This window comes from Bicyclus anynana, chromosome 10 (genome assembly GCF_947172395.1).
Source record: "Bicyclus anynana chromosome 10, ilBicAnyn1.1, whole genome shotgun sequence".
Lineage (NCBI taxonomy): Eukaryota > Metazoa > Arthropoda > Insecta > Lepidoptera > Nymphalidae > Bicyclus > Bicyclus anynana.
In genome coordinates, this window is record NC_069092.1 from 7,614,459 (window position 1) to 7,634,911 (window position 20,453).

Genomic DNA, 20,453 nt, shown 5'->3' on the forward strand with positions numbered 1-20,453 from the left:
CATTGATTTATGGGCTGATAATGAAAATAGTTCGTGTTGGAAGTGGAAGAAGCGACATTGTAGCCATTCAGTCGGGCGGAGAAACGCTGTGAAATGGAAATATAATAATGGTTTTATTCCTTTAGTAAGGGACAACGTTATATACATGTACTTATACTATACAATGATAGAAATTATTCCACTGCTTGAAGAGTCTAATTTCTTGTTAGTTTTATTAGAAGTAGTACAACTCATTGTGATGGAGTTCTGATAAATAAAAAAAAAAAATAGTTTATTTCAGTAACATTAATAAGTAACAAATAATAAAAGGCTAGAGTCTTCTTTTAAGAGTTGTAAACTCCTGTGACAGAAGACTCCGCTCTTCCATAACAAGCAGTAATACAATTTTTTAAATTAATCATAGTTTGTAAAAATAAAACTAATAAAAACATGTGTATGTGTGTGTGTGTTAGTGTGTGTGTGTGTGTGTGTGTGTGTGCGTGTGTGTTAGGTTAATCTTGTACTCGTATTATGTAATACGCTTCAGTAGAGATTCAACTTCTTCATAATTTTGTGTTAATAAGTATTCTTTTAATTTTTTTTTGCAAGTATATAAATTCAAAGGATATATATTCAGTTTTCTGTTAATTATGTTATACAAATAACTAGATTATGAAAAATATTGCTTTCGAGCAAAAGCGGTTCTGGTGCGTTCTGTTTTTGCAACAATATATCTATTTCTTTTAGTAGTCGGCTTAAAAGTTAGGGATAGTTCTGAGTAAGTTTGCTGCATTTATTTGTACTGCCGATCAGCATTTTCCTTTTCTCTAATTTATGCACCATCAAAGCAAGAGTGAATAGGCATCTTATAGGCAAGCGTGCTTCTTCTTAGACCCAGGGGCGTAGCTACCGTCGTATCAGCCGTATCAATTATACGGGGCCCCCGGACTACAGGGGCCCCTTACGTTTGTGTGTAAGTAGTACACAATCTAAATAAGATTGTTTATCTGGTGCTTCCCGGAAAAAAATATTCAAACTGTAGTTTTCACTTCAGAAATGATAAAAGTAATAATAACCCGTTTTTTTGTGTGAATTCTTTTACTTTCATTTGGGCCCCCCAACTAATTTTGATACATCATCGCTTTCCATCAGGCTGGATTGTAGCCTATACTACATAAAAAAACACTCCAGTCTGGAGGGAAGTAGGTAAAATCAAGGGCATATGAAGCTTACCATCTGCCTAATATACAGTAGGTATATGTATAGCAACGCATAGAAAAATGTGTTCTTAACATTGTTGGTATGTTTCTTGATACTTTTTGCCTTAATATTTCTATCAGGACACTAATTTTGTACTGTTTTCTTACCAAATTGTACCAAATGTCTAAAAATCAGTATAAGGTTCGCCAGTCAGTGGTATAGGTTAAATGTACTGCACTTCCTTAAAATTGTTTGACTGCATTATCGTCTCTATTGTGTGATGCCACTCCACTTTCACTGAATAAAAATACCTATATTATATCTAATCAATATTCAAGTCTCTTGAAATTAAAAGGTGGTAAGGCTAAGGCTAGTATATCGGTAAGCAATCAATCGCAGAGATTGATTAATATCTGAGTCTGACCTCTCTTACTCATTAAGTACTAAAGTTAAATGGCACGTCTCAGCTAAGTTAATCAATTCGCTAAGGTGTTAACGATAATTATCACTTGTTTGTTAATTAATGTATTAATACTTTTACAAAATAACCACTCAAACAATATCGTAATGTAAAATACCGTACTACACATTCATCATCATCATTATAAACCCATATTCGGTTCACTGCTGAGATCGAGTCTCCTCTCAGAATGAGAGGGGTTAGGCCAATAGTCCACCACGCTAGTCCAATACGAATTGGCAGACTTCACACACGCAGAGAATTAAGAAAATTCTCTGGTACGCAGGTTTCCTCACGATGTTTTTCCTTCATCGTTTGAGAGACGTGATATTTAATTTCTTAACATATCTATGCACGCAACTGGAAAATTTGAGGTACATGCCCCGGACCGGATTCAAACTCACATCCCCACACACACCCCATGTCATTACCGTCCGATAGCGTTTGTCAAAATTTATCATCATACGATCGTGATGTTTATAAGTCGTTGCAAAAGGCCTATGTCCTGTAGTGGACTTCCATTGGCTGATATGAAGATGAATATGGTAGTATATCACAATGTAACACTCAAGTCATGTTATATGAACATTTTTTTAATATGTATTAATCGTAAATGCAACAACTTAAATTTACATGTACAAAATTGTTTCTAAATTTCTACGGTGCCGTAGTTTTGGCTGTCCGACGGTAAACTTTTCACTTTACACCAGCGACTGCCCCGTTTGCAAGGGAAATTAACTTCTGCAAACTCTGCGTGTTTTTATAAAGGTTTTTTGACACCTCTGCAGTTGTTATGAACTATGGAATTAGTAACTTTATTAAGCTATTCAAGGCCGGCTATAGCTTCATTTTCATTATTTTCATTCGAAGTAATAAGACCTAACTAAGAAATTAAATATCACGTGTCTAAAACGGTGAAGGAAAACATCGTGAGGAAACCTAAATACCAGAGAATTTTCTTAGTTATCTGCGTGTGTGAAGTCTGCCAATCCGCATTGGGTCAGAGTGGCGGACTATTGGCCTAACCCCTCTCTTTCTGAGAGGAGTCTCGAGCTTAGCAGTGAGCCGAATATGTGTTAATAACGAATGTGACCTAACCGTAGATGTTTAATGCATCTGAATGACTCGGTTCTATACATAGTAGATATACAATCTACTGCTACAGCCGAAGAACAACGTTTTCAATATACACAACACTACGGTAGTTGGAAGGGGAATTGGAGCTTTGACCCACCACACTGCTCCAGTACTGCATGTCTCGGAGCTTAGAGTAATGAAATTCATCTCTGTAATTATAAAAAAATACCTTCTAGTAAAAACCAGACATACCAATTGATTAAATGACCTCTATGTCATTTCCATATGCAAGTAACCACAAGCTTCCAAATTTTCAACAAAATTCAGTAATTTCTTTTGACTCAAAAGTCTGACGGTCTCAACCACAACTTAAGCACAACTATATCAACGACGCAAATTGAGACTACTTTACGAGCTCAATATACATTTATCCAGTAAATTATGTAACAAATGTGGATTTTCGACTTGGATTCGTAAGATTTTCACACCCCGCTGTATTCCGTTTAGACACATGTGACCTACAAATGTCCACAAGTATGACAACTGTTACAATTTTAAACGGATTACTTCATTGCACCTTTGAACTTTTTTTTATTTTTCAATTAATGGAAATGTGTAGACGAGTCTCTGATTTTATCACATAACATGCTATGTGAGAATAACTGTTTATGCTCTTTGATAACTTTGAACTTTATGCAAGTTTTAATAGCTGACGGGAGTTTTCAAATAATTGTTGTCGGGATTTTACAAATGTTCTATTAGTTGACGGGGTTTTTCAAATGTTCTAGTAGTTGACGGGGGGTTTTAAATATCATCACTAGCCCACTAGGAACACGTACATGACTTTGATTTTTCAGGCATTCCATTAAATCTGTCTGGATGAACGGATAATACCTTATCAGGACAGTCGTAAATCACCTAACTACAAATCCATGGCGCCGACGCGGTTAACAGGCGTAGTAATAAATCTGAAAGCAGTAAATTTAAATGCCCATCCTCCCATACCTACGTTTTAAGACCACAAACTTGCCCCTTTATGAGAACGTCGTAGTACCCTATCACACTATTGCACCCCATTTGTTTCTTAACGGTCCATTTATTCCGTAACTATCATAGCGTCTACTGTGTAATGCTAGTCGCATACTGCCAGACAATAAGCCGATATCTAGTTATAGCTGGGGATTCGAAGAGGGGATTTTGGAATTTACTCGAGCGCATCATACCTATGAACCTAGGGGATTAACCTATCAAGCTGTTGACGATCTCCACTATTTATATGAGCCCTCGATATTGGTGGATACACTTAGGGTAACCAGAAAAAAGCATTACTTTAGAAATACTCAACCAGCACGTCAGGTGGGTAAGTGTGAAATTCTAAAATCTGACGATTTCATCATAACCTAAGGGAATGAGAAGGATTTGAGAAGACAGTGTCATCTATACAATCAATTAATCAAGTTTTAACTAATACATATCTATATATAATTTATACACCTCACTCCCCTATAGGTAAACAGAGACCACTTCTTTTCAATTCCTCATAGAATTCTTGCATATTTATCTCCATCTCTTTATCCATTCTCAATCATTTTATAGGTACACGTTGATTTGGCGTACTGTTCACCTTGCCTTTTTAGGAACGTCCTGGGTCTAGGAACTTGGCCTTCCCTATCCAACAACTATTCTCCGTCATCTTAGATCGTCATCAATCCCTTTTATATGTCTGCTTTCTAATTCATCGTTTCTGTATGCACAAACTTTCTAAAGCATAAATAATGATTAAAGTATGCTTAGATGGTTTAAGCATAAGCTTAAATAAATTTTAATAACAAAAGTTGGTCAACGTTTGTGTTAACCTTTAAGTGATTTATTTTTATCTGGCATCCCACACTCACACATCGCTTGGGTAGTGTTAGAAAACGGAACACATTTCTGTTTCTTCATATTACTACACAAGCACAGTTCGATTTCCACCTGCGGTGAAGGTGGAAATTTTTGACATTACGTAAATTTCTAACATTTTAATTTAGTCTATTGTCCAGTACATTCCATTACACTGTCCAAAAAACCACAATCTGTGTGAATGTGTCAAGATGCCAGATAAAAATAATTATAATATATTTTATGTTAAAATTTAAATTTGAATTGAGAAAACTGACACAGGTTTTATATTTAAGTAGAAATGGAAATTGTAGGTGGCAAGTACGAGGCGTTCCCCGTGGATAGCGGCTACAACAAATTTATGATGCTCAAGATTCGCAATATCACCAAAGAAGATTTCGGATTTTACAAGTGTATCGCGAAGAACTCTTTGGGCGAGACGGACGGCATCATCAAACTCGATGGTACTCATCCACGTTTTTAAATCTGAATTTATATTAAATTGAAATATTCTCAAGCGCACGTCTATTTTTAGAAATCCCGGCGCCGCCGTCTGTCTTCACGACAACGTTGAAGTCCGTCCTGGATAATCAGACGATCAGGAAAAAGGGTGCGTTTTTATCGTTGAAGATATACCATTTTCATTACCGTTCTTTTATCATTGATGTTGCGTTGTGACGAGTCACATTTTCAAAATATACCTCAGATTGTCTAACTGTAAAATTCATCATTTACGTCGGGCTATATATAGATAGATAGAACTATATCTATCTATCTAACACTACTATGAACCACTATAGCAAGTTGAATCATATAGGTAAAGGCAACAATATTTTATACTAGGTAAAGGTAAACTCTATTAAACTCCCCAGACCAAGCTCATTTTCCTATTCCATTCAAAAGTCAACAAACGAGCGCAACGCGTATATTTGCGGCTTTTTACTTTAGATTATATCATATTGTGTTTGTGGATATATGTTAATTTCTAATTTTAACAATATTGATTGAAATTATATAATATATTTACTGTATTATCCTTACATAGCTGTTCAAGTTCGAACGTCGTAGTAGATAAAATAATTATAGTGTTTGATGCTACTCGTATACTATTGAATAAACAAACATGGTTCAGTTTTATTTTACTTTTTTTTTATTCTTTACAAGTTAGCCTTGACTACAATCTCAGCTGATGGTAAGTGATGATGCAATCTAAGATGGAAGCGGGCTAACTTGTTAGGAGGAGGATGAAAATCCACACCCCTTTCGGCTTCTACACGACATCGTACTTGCTTGGGATTTACTAAATAGGGCTTTCCAAAAGAGGATTAAGTAGTAATTTAGTAGGACTTTTATAATATTTACTAATTTTACAGGTCAACTTCAAATAGCACAACCAAACGATGCAGTCAGCTCTACATTCCAAGGTGAAGCGTTTGGTGAACAAATAAGAGATTTTGGTAACGTATTCTTTTGTGCTAGACAAAAATGATAACAGCGAACTAAATGATACACCATGACATGCATTGTGGTGGCTTGATCTGTCTTTTTGTAAATTATTTATTAGCAAAATTAGATGTTATCATGTTCTGAACTAAACTTTTACCCGACATCTAAGAGGGATGTTTACTTATTGACGTCGTGTTTCTATTTCACTACAATATAAATTCTTTGCTGAAAACAAATAATATATTTATAAAGATTTTACTAAAAGACTTGATAAATTCATTTAATTTTATTCGTTGTTAAATTGTCATTCATCGCTAGCTTTGATTGGAAATTGAGTTAGAAAGTTAAGAATAAAACAAATCATTATCCAGATAAAGGTCGCCTTGATTGATCACTTAATTCAATTTATTGCGACATCAAAATATTACTTACAAAGTCATTATATTTCCTGTAAAAATCTATCTTTAGATATTTTTAAAGGTCTCAGAGTCTGTCATAGCCAGACAAACCTCATTTTATGATGGCTGAAGTTTGTCAGCCTATGCTTCGTCTAAGGACGAAGTATAAGCTGACAAACGGTACAATTATGGAGTTTGGACCGTGGTGCCTTTGGAACGTTGCAGGGGTCCAAATCCTCAAATGTCTTACAGTGGAATTCATAGACGTTGTGGGGGCACCCCCAGGAGATCGTTCACCCGCTGAGTGCAGAATTTAAACTCTATGTGTTTGAGAAATCCACTCTCAGTGGGTGTATGATCTCCTAGGGGTTCCCCTGCAACGTCTTTGAATTCCACTGTTAGTCTGGCTATTGCAGGGTTTTAATCTAATCTAAATATATAAAACTGAAAGGTTACTAATCACGAAATCTCTAAAATCGCTTGATGTAGAAAGATGAAATTCATCAGGGAGGTAGTTTGTAGTTAGTAGACATCCGCTAAGAAGAAATTTTGCGATTGGTCTGGATTAAGGAGGTATAAGGGCGGACGAAGTCGCGTGCGTTCGCTAGTAGAATATATTACTATACTCGTATAATACTTGTATTTCTATTTATGCCAGACCAAACTCTTCAAAGTAAAGGATATTAAATAACCGCAGTGTTGCTCCCCACACAATACGGATAGAATGACAGTGTTTAGGGTTTCAATCATCACTGCTCGTGTTATTTCATACTGCTGACACCGCGCGGATTCACCCGCGTGGTTCCCGTTCCCGCAGGAATGCGAGGATAAAATACAAGTCTATAGTCTTCCTCGATAAATGGGCTATCTAACACTGAAAGAATTTTTCAAATCGGACCAGTAGTTTCTGAGATTAGCGCGTTCAATCAAACAAACAAACTCTTCAGCTTTATAATATTAGTATAGATTATGGAGCTATTAAAATTCGAAACATATTGTAAAAATTACTTGATAACAATTTCACCAGTCAGTTTTACAAAAATAATTCACAAAATATACAGGAATGAAGGGAATCGGGAGTTGTCGACACCGTTTAAATTTATAGCTTTCAGGTGTGCCAGTCAAGTACAATTTATATCGTCAATGGATATTAGAGAGTAAGCGAAGAAAACTCATGGGTATTAGAAATGTATAAAGGAAATTAGAGAAACAGTTTTATTTAAAAATCCATGAACAACCGCTAAGTTATAGATCTTTACTCTGGCTAAGTGCATTAGGTGGGACTTTTGATTAACAATACATTTTAAACCTTAATATTTCACAAACGCATACGTAAATCGAAAAATAGTGTTAATATACCCACAATATGTTTCAAGATCTCTCCAATGATACCCTATAACCTTAAGATATATTGTAGGATAAACGAGTAAAAATAAAATTTATCATCCCCACATTTATGGGATACACCCAAAAATATGTTTCGATAAAAACTACCATAGTCAAAAAGTTACTGACTTTTTATGTTTTTAATAGAAAACAAAATAAGTCTATTTACTATGCTCGCACCTGATTTTTAATGAGGATGCCGATGGACGGAAGAATTTGAGGTCAAAGATACGAAAATAGGCCCGAATTAAAAAGAAATTTATTCAACTGATATCTCTAACTTGTTTCTCCACGCATATATTGACATTATCACCAACCAAGACCTGAGCTATTTTAGAAACCAGTTTTAAAGCAGTGCCAGAGAGGTCATCAAAAAGTTCGTTATGAACTAAAAATGCTTTCTTAGTAAAATATACAAGAAGTAAAATATTATCCGTTCCTCTCTTATAAACACGGCCGCTACAAGTCATTACAATGACTAATTAGCGAGCTCGGCTCAAATTTAAAATTTACAACACATTTGCTTTAATGCGCCTTAACTCGAAATTCATAATCCCTGCAAGGCAGACCTATTTTCTGCTTTAATAGAAAATACGCTAACGAAAATTTTCTTTTACAGATTTTTATGAAGAAAACTCAGCTTCTACAACGAATAAAGAGACACTATTATTTTTAATACTTATTGTGATAAGCGCAGTGACACGTATGCTCTCTTGATAACTGTGATGTAAATAAATACGTTTTTTTAATACAATTATTATAAGTTCCTATAAAACTTAATTTGTTTGTGGCTGAACAGACAATAAATGTTGATTCGACGTCAATAGGCTTTTATGTTCGATACAGCACTAGTAGATGCTTTTTTAAACAACATTTTTTGAGATAGATGCCTATATAGTTACTTTAATCCATCGAAAATAGCGGTAAAAGCTTTTTTTTAATTAGTATAAAAAATGCACACGAGATAGAAAATGTTAAAAACTAACGTACGTAAGTTAGTTTTTAAACGAAAGGTACATTAATTATTTTATAGAACCTTTTATAGCTTAATGTATATCTAAAATTAATGTAAAGCCACTGTTTATACCTCAGTTAAAGTAAGAATTATTATTTTCCTACTTAGTATTACTTCGTTATATTTTATTCAACGTTTTATATTAACTCGTATAAATATTTTAACACATCACTAACAGAACTATATTTTTCACGAATACGCAACGAGGTAATTTTAATTATTAAATCACCGTTAAGGGAATATGAAAGATCTCTTAACATTTGAAAAGCTTTATGATATTCGCGGGTATATTTTAATATAATCTTTGAAATATAAGTCAATTATTACTGTTGTGTTGTACAGTTTTTATTAATTTATTTTTAATTAAGTTATGCATACGCCATTATGGTAACTTCTAATGAAACAGCATCGTCCAGTTTTTATATAACCTACACCTAACCAACGAGTTTACAATATTTAGAACAAGGGACTGCGGTAGCCTGACATACCTCATTTTACGAATTCGAAAAGCTTGTTAGTCTATGCTTCTACCATATATACGAGGTAAGTACAGTAGCCAATTATAGAGTTTGGACCGTGGTGACTTAGGAAGGTAGCAGATTTCAAGTAACCACATTCCACATGCTCAAATATAAGACGTATTTTTTTAATATTTTCTGCAGGATATATAATGAACATTATGCTAGATTGTTGCTATGATTTATTTATTTATTTAAACAGGACACCAACAGGTTACAATACAATCTTACATTAAAATATAAAGAAATATATAAGTTAGTGCAATTATTGCAGACCCACTTATTGGTTGTCACAGTATGCACTAGTTTGGACTACTCCAGTATTCCAGTCGAGTACAAACGATTTTTGGGCTTTAAATCCAAAAATCGTTCGTACTCGATCAACACACTAGAATAGTCCGAGCTAGGCATGATAATAAATATAAGTAATACAGATTTCAGATGCTAGATGACAGTGACTAGATTCTTAGCTTCATGGTTTGCCACAAAAAAACCTTGGAGGGAAATAGGAATATTGGTCTTATTTAAAGCTGTAGCTATTATTTTTTTAAAAAGAAAAATATTAAATAATATGCTATAAACTTGGACGACTGAAGGTCTGGACACTTGAAACCTGCTATCTAATTGGCTTCCGTACTGTTGTACTTTTCTACTGTACTATCTGTGGATAATAGGCTGAAAAAAATTGAGGTAATGAGGTATGTCCGGCCATTGCAGACTCATACTTCATTTTTATTCTATAAAAATATTATAATTTTCTAGTATCAAGGTTAAGAAAGATCATTGTAAGATATTACTCAGTAAGAATTAAGAAATTTTTACCTATTCGTAATCGTTCTAATTTTATTACGTTATAAGCTGGGCGTCCACAGATCCCAATCGTAGGCATCGGACGCATCGCATCAAACAAATTTTAGTATTCTTTGTATAGAAAGTCATAGAAGTGCGTCCACTGATCCGTAGCATTTGGGTCGCATCGAACGGATTTTATCTACCGTAAAATTAAAAATCCCTTTGATGCGATGCGTCCGATACCGTGTACGTTGCGGGTATGTGGACGCCTACGTTTAGTGGTTTTAAAATATGGCGCCGGTTGAAATTATTACGCTGTAAATGTTAGACAACTTAGTCTAGAAATAAAATAGGATGTTTTGTATATTATTTACTTGCCACAAAATGAAACTGCCAAATGTGTATAAAATAAAGCGATGCTTAAACTTGCGTGAGTTTCATTTATTCATCCATTTTTTATTTATTTCCAGCTTGAATTTTATTGATATTAATCATGAGCAGTATCGTTTCTATAATAAGAAGGAGACTCTATCATTGTATTTGAAACTAACTGACGCCGCACGGTTTCACCCGCGTTGTTCCCGTTCCCATAGGAATACTGGGATAATATATAGCTTATAGCTTTCCTCGATACATGGGCTATCTAACACTGAAATAATTTTTCAAATCGGACCAGTAGTTCCTGAGATTAGCGCGTTCAATCAAACAACCAAACAAACTCTTCAGCTTTATAATATTAGTATAGATATGAATACAAAAACAGCTGATCTACAAATTGTTAGTATAAACTGTGTATTTCACGAAATAAATAATAATTTTTAGTAGTATTTTCTATTAAAAACTTAATTTTTTAAAGTTTAAAAATTTATAGTTATTCCTGTAACATTTCCCTCAATTGCCGACGTAGAACCTTTCCTCTGTCGCTCCTAGGCAATTTATCAATAAACTTGACCCCTCCGTACAAGTGCATATATGAAGGCGCCTGAAATACATAAACGTATAATTAATGGAATGCAATGGGTAATAAATAAAATAAATAAAGTTAAGTTGTCGTCGTAAGTTCAGAGATTTAGTCTAAACTGCTATTTTTATTCTTTTTAACATGAAAGACTCTTTTTAGAGTTCTTTGTGTATTTAGTTCGTCTCCAGTAGTTTACAAGAAATAAACCTTTTTAGGAAGTACTACTACTACGCTTATTTCCGCCGCAAATGAGTACTATGGTGTTCTGGCCTGGTTCACTATTCATCATTTGTCATCATTAATAACCCATATTCGGCTCACTTACCAGTGAGCTCCTCGCGAGTCCCCTCTCGGAATAGACCACCACACTAGCCCAATGCGGGTTGGTAGAGTTCATAGAGAGAATTAGGAAATAGGTAAGGTAAAGTAGAGGATTAAGAAAAAACTCAGCTGTGCAGATTTCGTCACGATGTTTTTCCTTTAACGTTTGAGACATGTGATATTAAATTTCTTAAAATGCACACAACTGAAAAGCTAGAGGTGCATACCCCGGACCAAATTCGAACCTACGCCATCCGAATCTAAGGAAGAGGTCATATCTCGGCTCGGTACTATTAATAGTTCCGAATTACCTGTACAGCGATGTAATTGACTAACTCTTCCTCCGTTGCATTTGAGCCTGGCTTCGAAACAACAAAGGCTGTGGGAAGTTCTCCGAAATCAGGATGAGGTTTCCCGACAACGGCGACTTCGAGAACCTTTTCATGCATTTCCAAGAGAATTTCCAACTCTAGAGGTGCAATCTGTAAATAGTATAATAGATATATATATATAATGTATGTATGTATGCTGCATAAGCTTTTTGTTATAAATTTCATTTTAGTATTTTTATTCACGATCAAATAATATTACACTTTTGATTTGCTACTGTAGTACTATAAATAGATGCATTTCAACTATATTTTTTTTTATTTTTTAAGTTAGCCCTTGACCACAATCTCACCTGATTTTAATCATCACTTACGATGATGCAATCTAAGATGGAAGCGGGCTATTTGTTAGGATAGGATGAAAATCTACACCCCTTTTGGTTAAATTTAAATTCATATTACAGTTGTTACATTAGTATAGTTTACTACTGTAAATAATATTTTTTTGTACAATCTTAAAGTAACTTTACACAATATTATATTTTTCGTTGTCTTTGTTTATACCTTATGGCTTTTATGAATTATAACTTCGTGTTTTCTATCAACAATATACATATATTTGTCTTCATCGTAGTATCCCACGTCTCCTGTTTTGAAAAATCCTTCCTCATCTAAATAAGAAGACGGATCAACGTCTATGTATTCCTTCATGAACATTGGGCCCGTCACTGTGATTTCTCCGAGTTGATTTGGGCCTAGATTTACATTGGTTTCCAAGTCAACAATCTACACAACAAATAATATAAATTATTCTGTATTCAAATACAAGTATTTTAAAAGACAATTTAAGAATATCTTATAGTAACAGTTGGTGCGAGAGGATTACCAGCAAAATCTCTCAATAACTTGCTTAAAGACCTTGGCCTCTCTAGAAGTGCAGCTAGTTCTATATTAGAACGAATATCCAAAGCTGCTTCAATAGGATCTTACCAAATTTGGATAGGCAGGGAGAACAACACGAGCAGAGAAGGGGAGTGTTGATCGATCGTCAATTCCGTAACCCTACATCCGTCAGTGACTACTCACTGGACTTTGCTTGGTGTTTTTCTCTCTACCACGCGATGGACCCGGCACCTGCACGGTGAATCCATGGAATGCTAAGATAATTCGTCTCATATTAGTACATACACGAACCTTAAAAACAACACCAGGAGCGGCCATTCCAATACTTCCTGGCCGAGGACCATTGTTTGCCCAAATATCTGATGCAGGTTCCCCACATTCTGACATTCCGTAACCTTGTAAAACGTGTTGAAGTTTAGGCAATCTATAACATTTTGAAATGAAAGTTTACTACTATATTTTTCTGACCATAAAAATTTAATGAAAACGTGCATCTTTTATATGAGCTGCATAAACTAACCTTTGCTTAACTTTTTCGATAGTCTTTTTATGAAGAAGTGATGCCCGTGAGTATATATACTTTAACGAATCTAAATTGAACTTTTCTAAGTTTTCTTCTTTGACTAGAAGATTAATCGTAAATGGCAGAAACATTGCTATATTCACCTAAAAAAATTAAAAAAAATATCATTTTTTTTATAAAAATGTCCAAGTTTAGTTTTAGTTCAATATATCACAATGATTACCTGATACTTTTCTATACATTTTAAAATGTTGGGCAGTTGTATATCTTTAACATAAATCACTTTCTTTCCAGTAGATAGATATTTGTAAAAAAAGAAGTTATCGTAATTGTGATACCATTTTCCAAACATAAAGGCTGTTTCGATTCTATGATCTAAGAAACTGAAATTAAAAAGAAACTATAAATTACAAGTTTCATCACTACACTTCTATTAGAACTGACGATTTTATGCTTCCATATAATATTAAAACTACGTTGGACCAGTGACTAACTTATATGAATTTTGATCAAGAGGTCCTAGATTCGAGTCCTCGGTTGGGCTATCTAATACTGAGCTTTTCTTCTAAGAAATTTTCTTTAAAAAGATTTTAGTTTTAAGCACTTTGAACCATCAGTTCCGGTCATGTTTGGTCGTGTTTTTTTGTATTCTTTACAAGTTAGCCCTTGACTACAATCTCACCTGATGGTAAGTGATGATGCAGTCTTAGATGGAAGCGGGCTAACTTGTTAGGAGAAGAATGAAAATCCACACCCCTTTTCGGTTTCTACCCGTCATCGTACCGGAACGCTAAATCGCTTGGCGGTACGTCTTTGCTGGTAGGGTGGTAACTAGCCACGGCCGAAGCCTCCCACCAGCCAGACCTGGACCAATTAAGAAAATCTCAATTGGCCCAACCGGGGATCGAACCCAGAACCTCCGTTTTGTAAATCCACCGTGCATACCACTGTGCCACGGAGGCCGTCAGAACATTATCACCCGCGTTGAAACAGCGTGGTGGGTCTAAGCGTCATATCCTCTCTCTTATAAAGAGGATGGCCTATTCAGCCTATTTAAACGTACTTGTAGGCCTTTAAAATAGGTTGATAATGATGATGAGTTAATTAAATCGAAATAACTTACTTATCAGGCAAACTATTCACGATACAATTCAGGTGTGTAATTCGTATGCCTTTAGGCAAACCCGTCGTACCGGAAGAATATAATATATACGCCGTGTCCACTTGTCCAAGAACTTTTGCTGGTTCATATCGATCAATATCAACATCCTTTGATAACAACGATTGTATTGAGATTGCATTTTGTGGGCTATCGTCCAAAGTAATATAAGATTTTATAGTATCACAAGACGTGATTACTTCTTGATATTCATCCCAGAAGAGTTTAGAAGTTATAAAGTAAGTCGGCTTTGCTACTGACATTTTTTTTCGAAGTATAGCTGAAAAAGAAAAGTTTATAAATAAAATTTTTTTTTACAAGCAATATTTTAAGTGTTGTTAACAACAAAGTATATCATGAACTCTACAATTAGTTTGCTTTACTGGAATTTAAACTTGTGATTTTACGTAAAAAAAACTGAGCAAAGCTACTTTCATTTAAATATTGATAATACCTACAAATTAAGCATCGATATAAAATCTCTCTCTCTCTCGATATAAGGCTTCGCGTTGCCGCTATACGAGCGAGATATAAGACGTATCTATGGAATAAAATAACATCCTATGTAAGCTTCGGATTAAGCTTCAGGTAAGTCATTAATGAACCTACACTGCTGTGGGAGTGGTTAGTCTATAGCTCGTATCACGAGGTCCTGGGTTCGGAGCCCGGAGAAAGGAAGTTGGTCGTGCCTCAGAGAGCACGCTTTGCCGCCGATCCTGATCATAATCATTAACATCTGATTCCAAAGTAAAAGATTATCACCCAAAGCAGCAATAGTGCGGCTAGTAGATTAGACTTCATATCCGCTCTTTTTTTTAATCATTACAAGTCAGCCCTTGACTACAATATCACCTGATGGTAAGTGATGATGCAATTTAAGATGGAAGCAAGCTAACTTGTTAGGATGACAATCTACACCCCTTTTGGTTTCTTTCGATTCATTACCGGTAGGGTAGTAACTAGCCACGACCGAAGCCTCCCACCAGCCAGACCTGGACCAATTAAGAAAACCTCAATCGGAGGATCGAACCCACCTACCTACGTCTTGTAAATCCACCGCGCATACCACTGCGCTACGAAGGCAGTCAAAAGGAGGCTCTCCCGTAAAAAAAGAACCCTGGGCCATAGGTTTAATAATCAACTATGTAATTTGTAACATCTAAATATTTGTCAATTTTATTAAGAAGTATTAATACCTACCTTTTCCGTTACTCAAGTCATAAGGAACGCACATAGCTCCAGTTAAAAAAATACTTAGAACAGTTGGCACGAACATGTTGCGTTCTTCTGAACCTATCGCGACGACATCTCCTTTTCTAATCCCTAACTCTGTCAGGGAAGTAGCCAGGTTGACAGAATACTGAGCAAACCTTCTGTAAGTCAATTCTTCTCCAGTTGTTGCATTTATCTGTAGAAGATAATTTTGAATAAATGAATGAACGACCGATAGATACGACCTATATAAAAAAATTGAGTGACTGTTTGTAGGTAATTTTTGTGATACGGTATTTCTTTCAAGGAATCAATTTTGTAAATATTTCTTGTCCTTCTTTTCCATCTAATTAGATGCGACTTTCATTGATAGAAAACTCTGCATTCTGTAAAATTACAGCGATCGGTCATTTCAATGGCAACTTCGTTGTTAATGACATTTTATTTTAAATAAAGTTCAAATTCTACTCAAACTTGTTACAGGCGAATACTACATCGACGAGTATGAAATAGTGGAATCACATCCCTAATATTCTAAGGAGTAAAACATGGTATAATTGAATCCTCGTATTTCAACAAAAAATGTGAAATCACTGGTTTTTTGTAGCTTCTTATAAATGTAGATTGAATAAAAACGAATTTTTTTTTATTAATGAATATGATTAATATTACTTACTAGTGCCACTTTGTCTCCCATTTGTCGCAGTCGATCTAAAATATATTTACCAAAATTCAAATGTACCGGCACTTGCCGGTTTCTATCACCAAACACATAAAACTCGTTATAAATCATCATAGAACAGTATTTAACACACAAACAAAATGACCGATCTCTCCAAATTCCAACACACGACTGATTTGCTTTTGAATTTGAATGGCGCACAGAATGCTTATTTTTACACCTCCGCATTTAGTTTGTATAGTCTAAGAGCTAGTGTTGGTCATACCTTCGTCATAATATAAAACCTGTAAGTTTGTCAGCTCGTACTCCTACCACAAGCGACTATGAAGTTTGATAAAGATGCTTGGAGGCCGTTGGATCAGCTTCCACCTTCACACAGAAAGTAAAACTATAAGAAATGTAAACAGTTATTGTTATCAATTGTAAATTATAATACTGTATGACTTTTTCAAAAGAGCAACTGTTGAGTTTCTTGCCGGTATCTTCTCAGCAGGACCTGCCTTCCGAACCGGTGGTAGAATCTTTACAAATAGTCAACTGACGTGTCAAAAGTGCTTGTAAACTGAGCCTACTTGAAATAAATGATTTTTGATTTGATTTGATTTGATTTGATTTGGACCATTGTTACTTTAGGAGATAGACGGTAACGGATAGTCCTTCAATAAGATAACAAAGACTGATCCTCTGTCATCCAGGTATAAAGCGTTTTTTTTTTTCTTAGAGATACCTAATACAAATTATATCACGGGACCTCACGCTAGATTAAATTTTTAACCCATCCCAAGAAAGAGTACAACGCCGCTAAAAAGTTTTCACTTCAAAAATACGCTTGGTACTTGAACTTACCTCTCAAGAAAATTGCACTTGCCGGTGCGGGGTTGCCATTCTAAATTCCAAAATCCATTAGTTCAGTGTTCGTCGACCCCCTGCTAGGTAGACCGCCACGGGTTTCAGGAGACCATTTTGTTTTGAAGGCCACACAAGAGGTATATGTCCAGTATTGGACGTCCATCGGTTGTAAATGATGATGATGACTTCTCAATAAAATACATGTTCCAAATTCCATTGTTGTCTACAGCTCTTTGGAAGGTACTTCTGTCGGGGCTGACAAACCTTCAGCTTTTATAAAATGACGAATGTATAATCGGCACATGCTCCTGTACTATTAGTGAGAGTTATCTTTGGAATTGAAAAAACTGGTGACACAACAATAACTTACAAAAACTTCCGTTGATAAAAGCTGGCCTTTGTAACTGAACATAAAAACACTATTCACATTCACAATAGATAAAACTGTTCGATTATAATGTAAGGTCCCTTTAGAAATGTGCACACATCTAGAAGAAAGTGACGCGATAATACATACCTGTGAAGTTTCTATTCTCCGAACGTAAGTATCGCCGCAAAAAAATGCAAATCGCCCATTTGGATGCTCAGACTGCTTCTACTTATAGGTACTATCTATCTAATTTATCAGATCATTCCTTCAGTATAATTTTATAAATATATGTTTAACATATGAATATGTATATGTATTTGTATATGAGTGTTGCCATGACCTATTTTATATCTATCTATATCCTTTGCGTGATCGAATCAGAAATGAGGAGATCCGCAAAAGAATCAAAGCCACCGGCATAGCTCAACGAGTCGCGAAACTGAAGTGGCAATTGGCGGGGCACATAGTTCGTAGAGCCGATTGGGGTTGGGGTCACAAGGTGCTGGAATGGCGACCCCGCACTAGAAAGCACAGTGTTGGTTGACCTCCCACCAGGTGGACTGACGCCATTAGTCGCAGGGATTCGCTGGATGCAGACGGCTCAGGATCGTGATGTTTAGAAGTCCCAACAAAAGGTCTACCTATGTCCTGCAGTAGACGTCAATTGTATATAATATATAGGTATTTATGTGTAATAACATCTTAAAATGTTTAAACAACCATCTGGCAGCGAAAGTTCCTTCCGAATCAGTCCAGCTGTTACGGAGATTAAGCAGAAGCTGTACAAAGCTTGTCAAACAGACAGACAAAAATATCAAAAACTAGTTTCTTGATATAAATACTGTACAGCCGTTTATATATCGATATCAACCCATATTCGGCTCACTGCTGAGCTCGAGTCTCCTCAAAGAATGAGAGGGGTTAGGCCAACCACCACGCTGGCCCAATGCGGATTGGCAGACTTCACATACGCAGAGAACTAAGAAAATCCTCTGGTATGCAGGTTTCCTCACGATGTTTTTCTTTCACCGTTTGAAACACGTGATATTTAATTTCTTCAAATGCACACAACTTTAGAGACGGAGGTGCATGCCCCGGACCGGATTCGAACCCACATTCTCCGGAATCGCAGGCAGAGGTCATATCCACTGGGCTATTATATGTATTTACCGAAAATCTGTTAATTTAAAATTACAAATAGATACTTGAGTTATTTTTATCTATAAAAAGGTTATAGGGGGTAATCTATGAATGTACTAAATCGATTTTGAAAATTCTTTTGCCACTAAAAAATCACATTATTTGTAAGTGCCATAGGCTATATTTTATCCCCGTATTCTTACGGGAATAACTACGCGGGTAAAACCGCGGGGCGTTGGTTAGCTTTGTTATATAGTTCAGAGAACAACAACGCTACAAATGGATAAATTTAATTTTAAAAACTTACTTATTTGGTTATTAGTTACCTAGTTGGTTAGCATATCCGAATAACCAGCGGTATTTCTGAGAAATAAACTTTAGTGCAATTAAGTCAATCACGCCTGTTTAACTCGATTTCCCTTTAAGAAACCTATTACAGCCCGCAGAGGGGCCATTTTGAGCGGAGGTACAAGCTAAATTGCTCCGAGGTGGAGCAAGTAAATTTAAATGTAAAGAAGTTTCATTAAAAAAATTGACAATGTTAATTTTATACCCGGATAGATTTTTTTTGATGGTATTTAGCATAGATTTACGATTCGGTACAAGTACCTAATAGTACTTATAATTCTAAGGTATTTAGGATACATATAATTATTACTGGATATATTACTGGAGTCAGTTAATTTTGATACCTATATTATTTAACTTTGATCGGTTTCGTTGGTTTTTACACAGCAAGAAGAATTTAATAAATGTCGTGTTAATAAACATCGTAAAGAATGATGATTTCAAAAGAGTAACTGTTGAGCTTATTGCCGACTAAAAAAACTCCCTTGAAGAGTGTGATCCAGAGAAGAAAGAAGATGGGAGAGTCTCTACAAACAGTAAAATTGTATACATTTTTGAGTGCGTGAAGAAAATTAATTTTAACTCTTCACAGTACGGGGACTTAACACCGGGCTGAGAATTTCTTAGAAGAGATTCAGTATTTTACAGCCCGACCCAAGACTCGGACCCTATAATCTGAAGACATACAGACCAACCACTGTTCTAACGAAGCAGTTGCTATATACAGGATACATACATAATGATTTCGCTAAACTTTTAGTTGAAGTTAGCGGCGAACCCCTATTTGGTTCAATATTCCTCCTTTATATGGATCAGTTCTCCCAAGTAGCTGGAACACGAGTTCGAACCGCTATTCCCATTAATATGTAACGACGACCAATCTCAGTGCAGTGGCCTTTATTGTCTCGACGAAATCGATATCTCACTTACCTATTAACCACCGTTCAGTTTTACATGACTGAATTTCTAATCTTATAAATTGATAACAGGCTTTGAAAATGTAGATGTATTCATCTATTATAGACATCAAAGCTTTGGTTTTGACAGTGTTGCAAACGAATATTGTCAAGGATAATCCAATTTCATCAATATTTTGGAAATCAATAAGCTTTTACAGGAATTCATAGACTAGTGGCTAGTCTATGAATTCCTGTAAGATTCCCAGGGGATTATTCACCCGCTGAGAGTCAAATTCTCAAACAAATAGAGGTTAAATTCGACACTCAGCGGCTGAATGAGCCCCTGGGGGTACCCCTAGAACGTCTATGAATTTCACTGTTAATAACATAATAAGCTTTAATAATAAAATTTACGTCCATCGGCTGATAATAATAATGATGATGATGAGACAAGACAATATCTTTTGGGTCTGCTCTAGTAAAATATTACCATAATGCATCACTGGGTCGGCCATTCAAAAAGATTTTCTGTCTTCCACTACTCGCGCTTCAATTGAGTATTTTATTTGTCTACAAATGACGCCCTGTGGTTTGTTTGGACCCGC

At 35.5% G+C, this 20,453-nt stretch overlaps 2 protein-coding genes across 5 annotated transcripts in view; one reads left to right on the plus strand and one right to left on the minus strand.

The window, feature by feature from the left end:
* LOC112043623 (lachesin) overlaps nt 1–10,577 on the plus strand; it is a 40,339-nt gene extending 29,762 nt beyond the window's left edge. For 2 of the 4 annotated variants that reach the window (XM_024079122.2, XM_024079126.2), the window contains 4 exons: nt 4,897–5,061; nt 5,133–5,207; nt 5,971–6,054; nt 8,447–10,577. In XM_024079122.2, coding sequence (XP_023934890.2) covers nt 4,897–5,061; nt 5,133–5,207; nt 5,971–6,054; nt 8,447–8,544 — 422 coding nt within the window. In that variant the 3' untranslated portion in view covers nt 8,545–10,577. The remainder of the gene's footprint in view (nt 1–4,896; nt 5,062–5,132; nt 5,208–5,970; nt 6,055–8,446) is intronic. The other 2 variants (XM_024079124.2, XM_024079123.2) reach the window with 2 other exon arrangements.
* Nucleotides 10,578–10,868: 291 nt separating this feature from the next.
* LOC112043622 (uncharacterized) lies at nt 10,869–16,426 on the minus strand. Its single transcript, XM_024079121.2, has 9 exons — nt 16,237–16,426; nt 15,549–15,756; nt 14,313–14,628; nt 13,413–13,572; nt 13,187–13,332; nt 12,958–13,090; nt 12,328–12,549; nt 11,746–11,916; nt 10,869–11,134 (listed from the first exon to the last, which is right to left on the minus strand). Exons 1-9 carry the CDS (start codon nt 16,354–16,356, stop codon nt 11,024–11,026), a joined length of 1,587 nt encoding a protein of 528 aa, XP_023934889.2. The 5' UTR covers nt 16,357–16,426; the 3' UTR covers nt 10,869–11,023.
* Between the last annotated feature and the right edge of the window lie 4,027 nt (nt 16,427–20,453).

Coding starts and splice junctions, on each gene's coding strand:
- LOC112043622 (XM_024079121.2), bottom strand. CDS start 16,356: ATGATGATTTATAACGAGTTTTATGTGTTTGGTGATAGAAACCGGCAA. Junction 15,757..16,236: donor TGGGAGACAAAGTGGCACTA/GTAAGTAATATT, acceptor TATCTTCTACAG/ATAAATGCAACAACTGGAGA. Junction 14,629..15,548: donor TGACTTGAGTAACGGAAAAG/GTAGGTATTAAT, acceptor TTTCTTTTTCAG/CTATACTTCGAAAAAAAATG.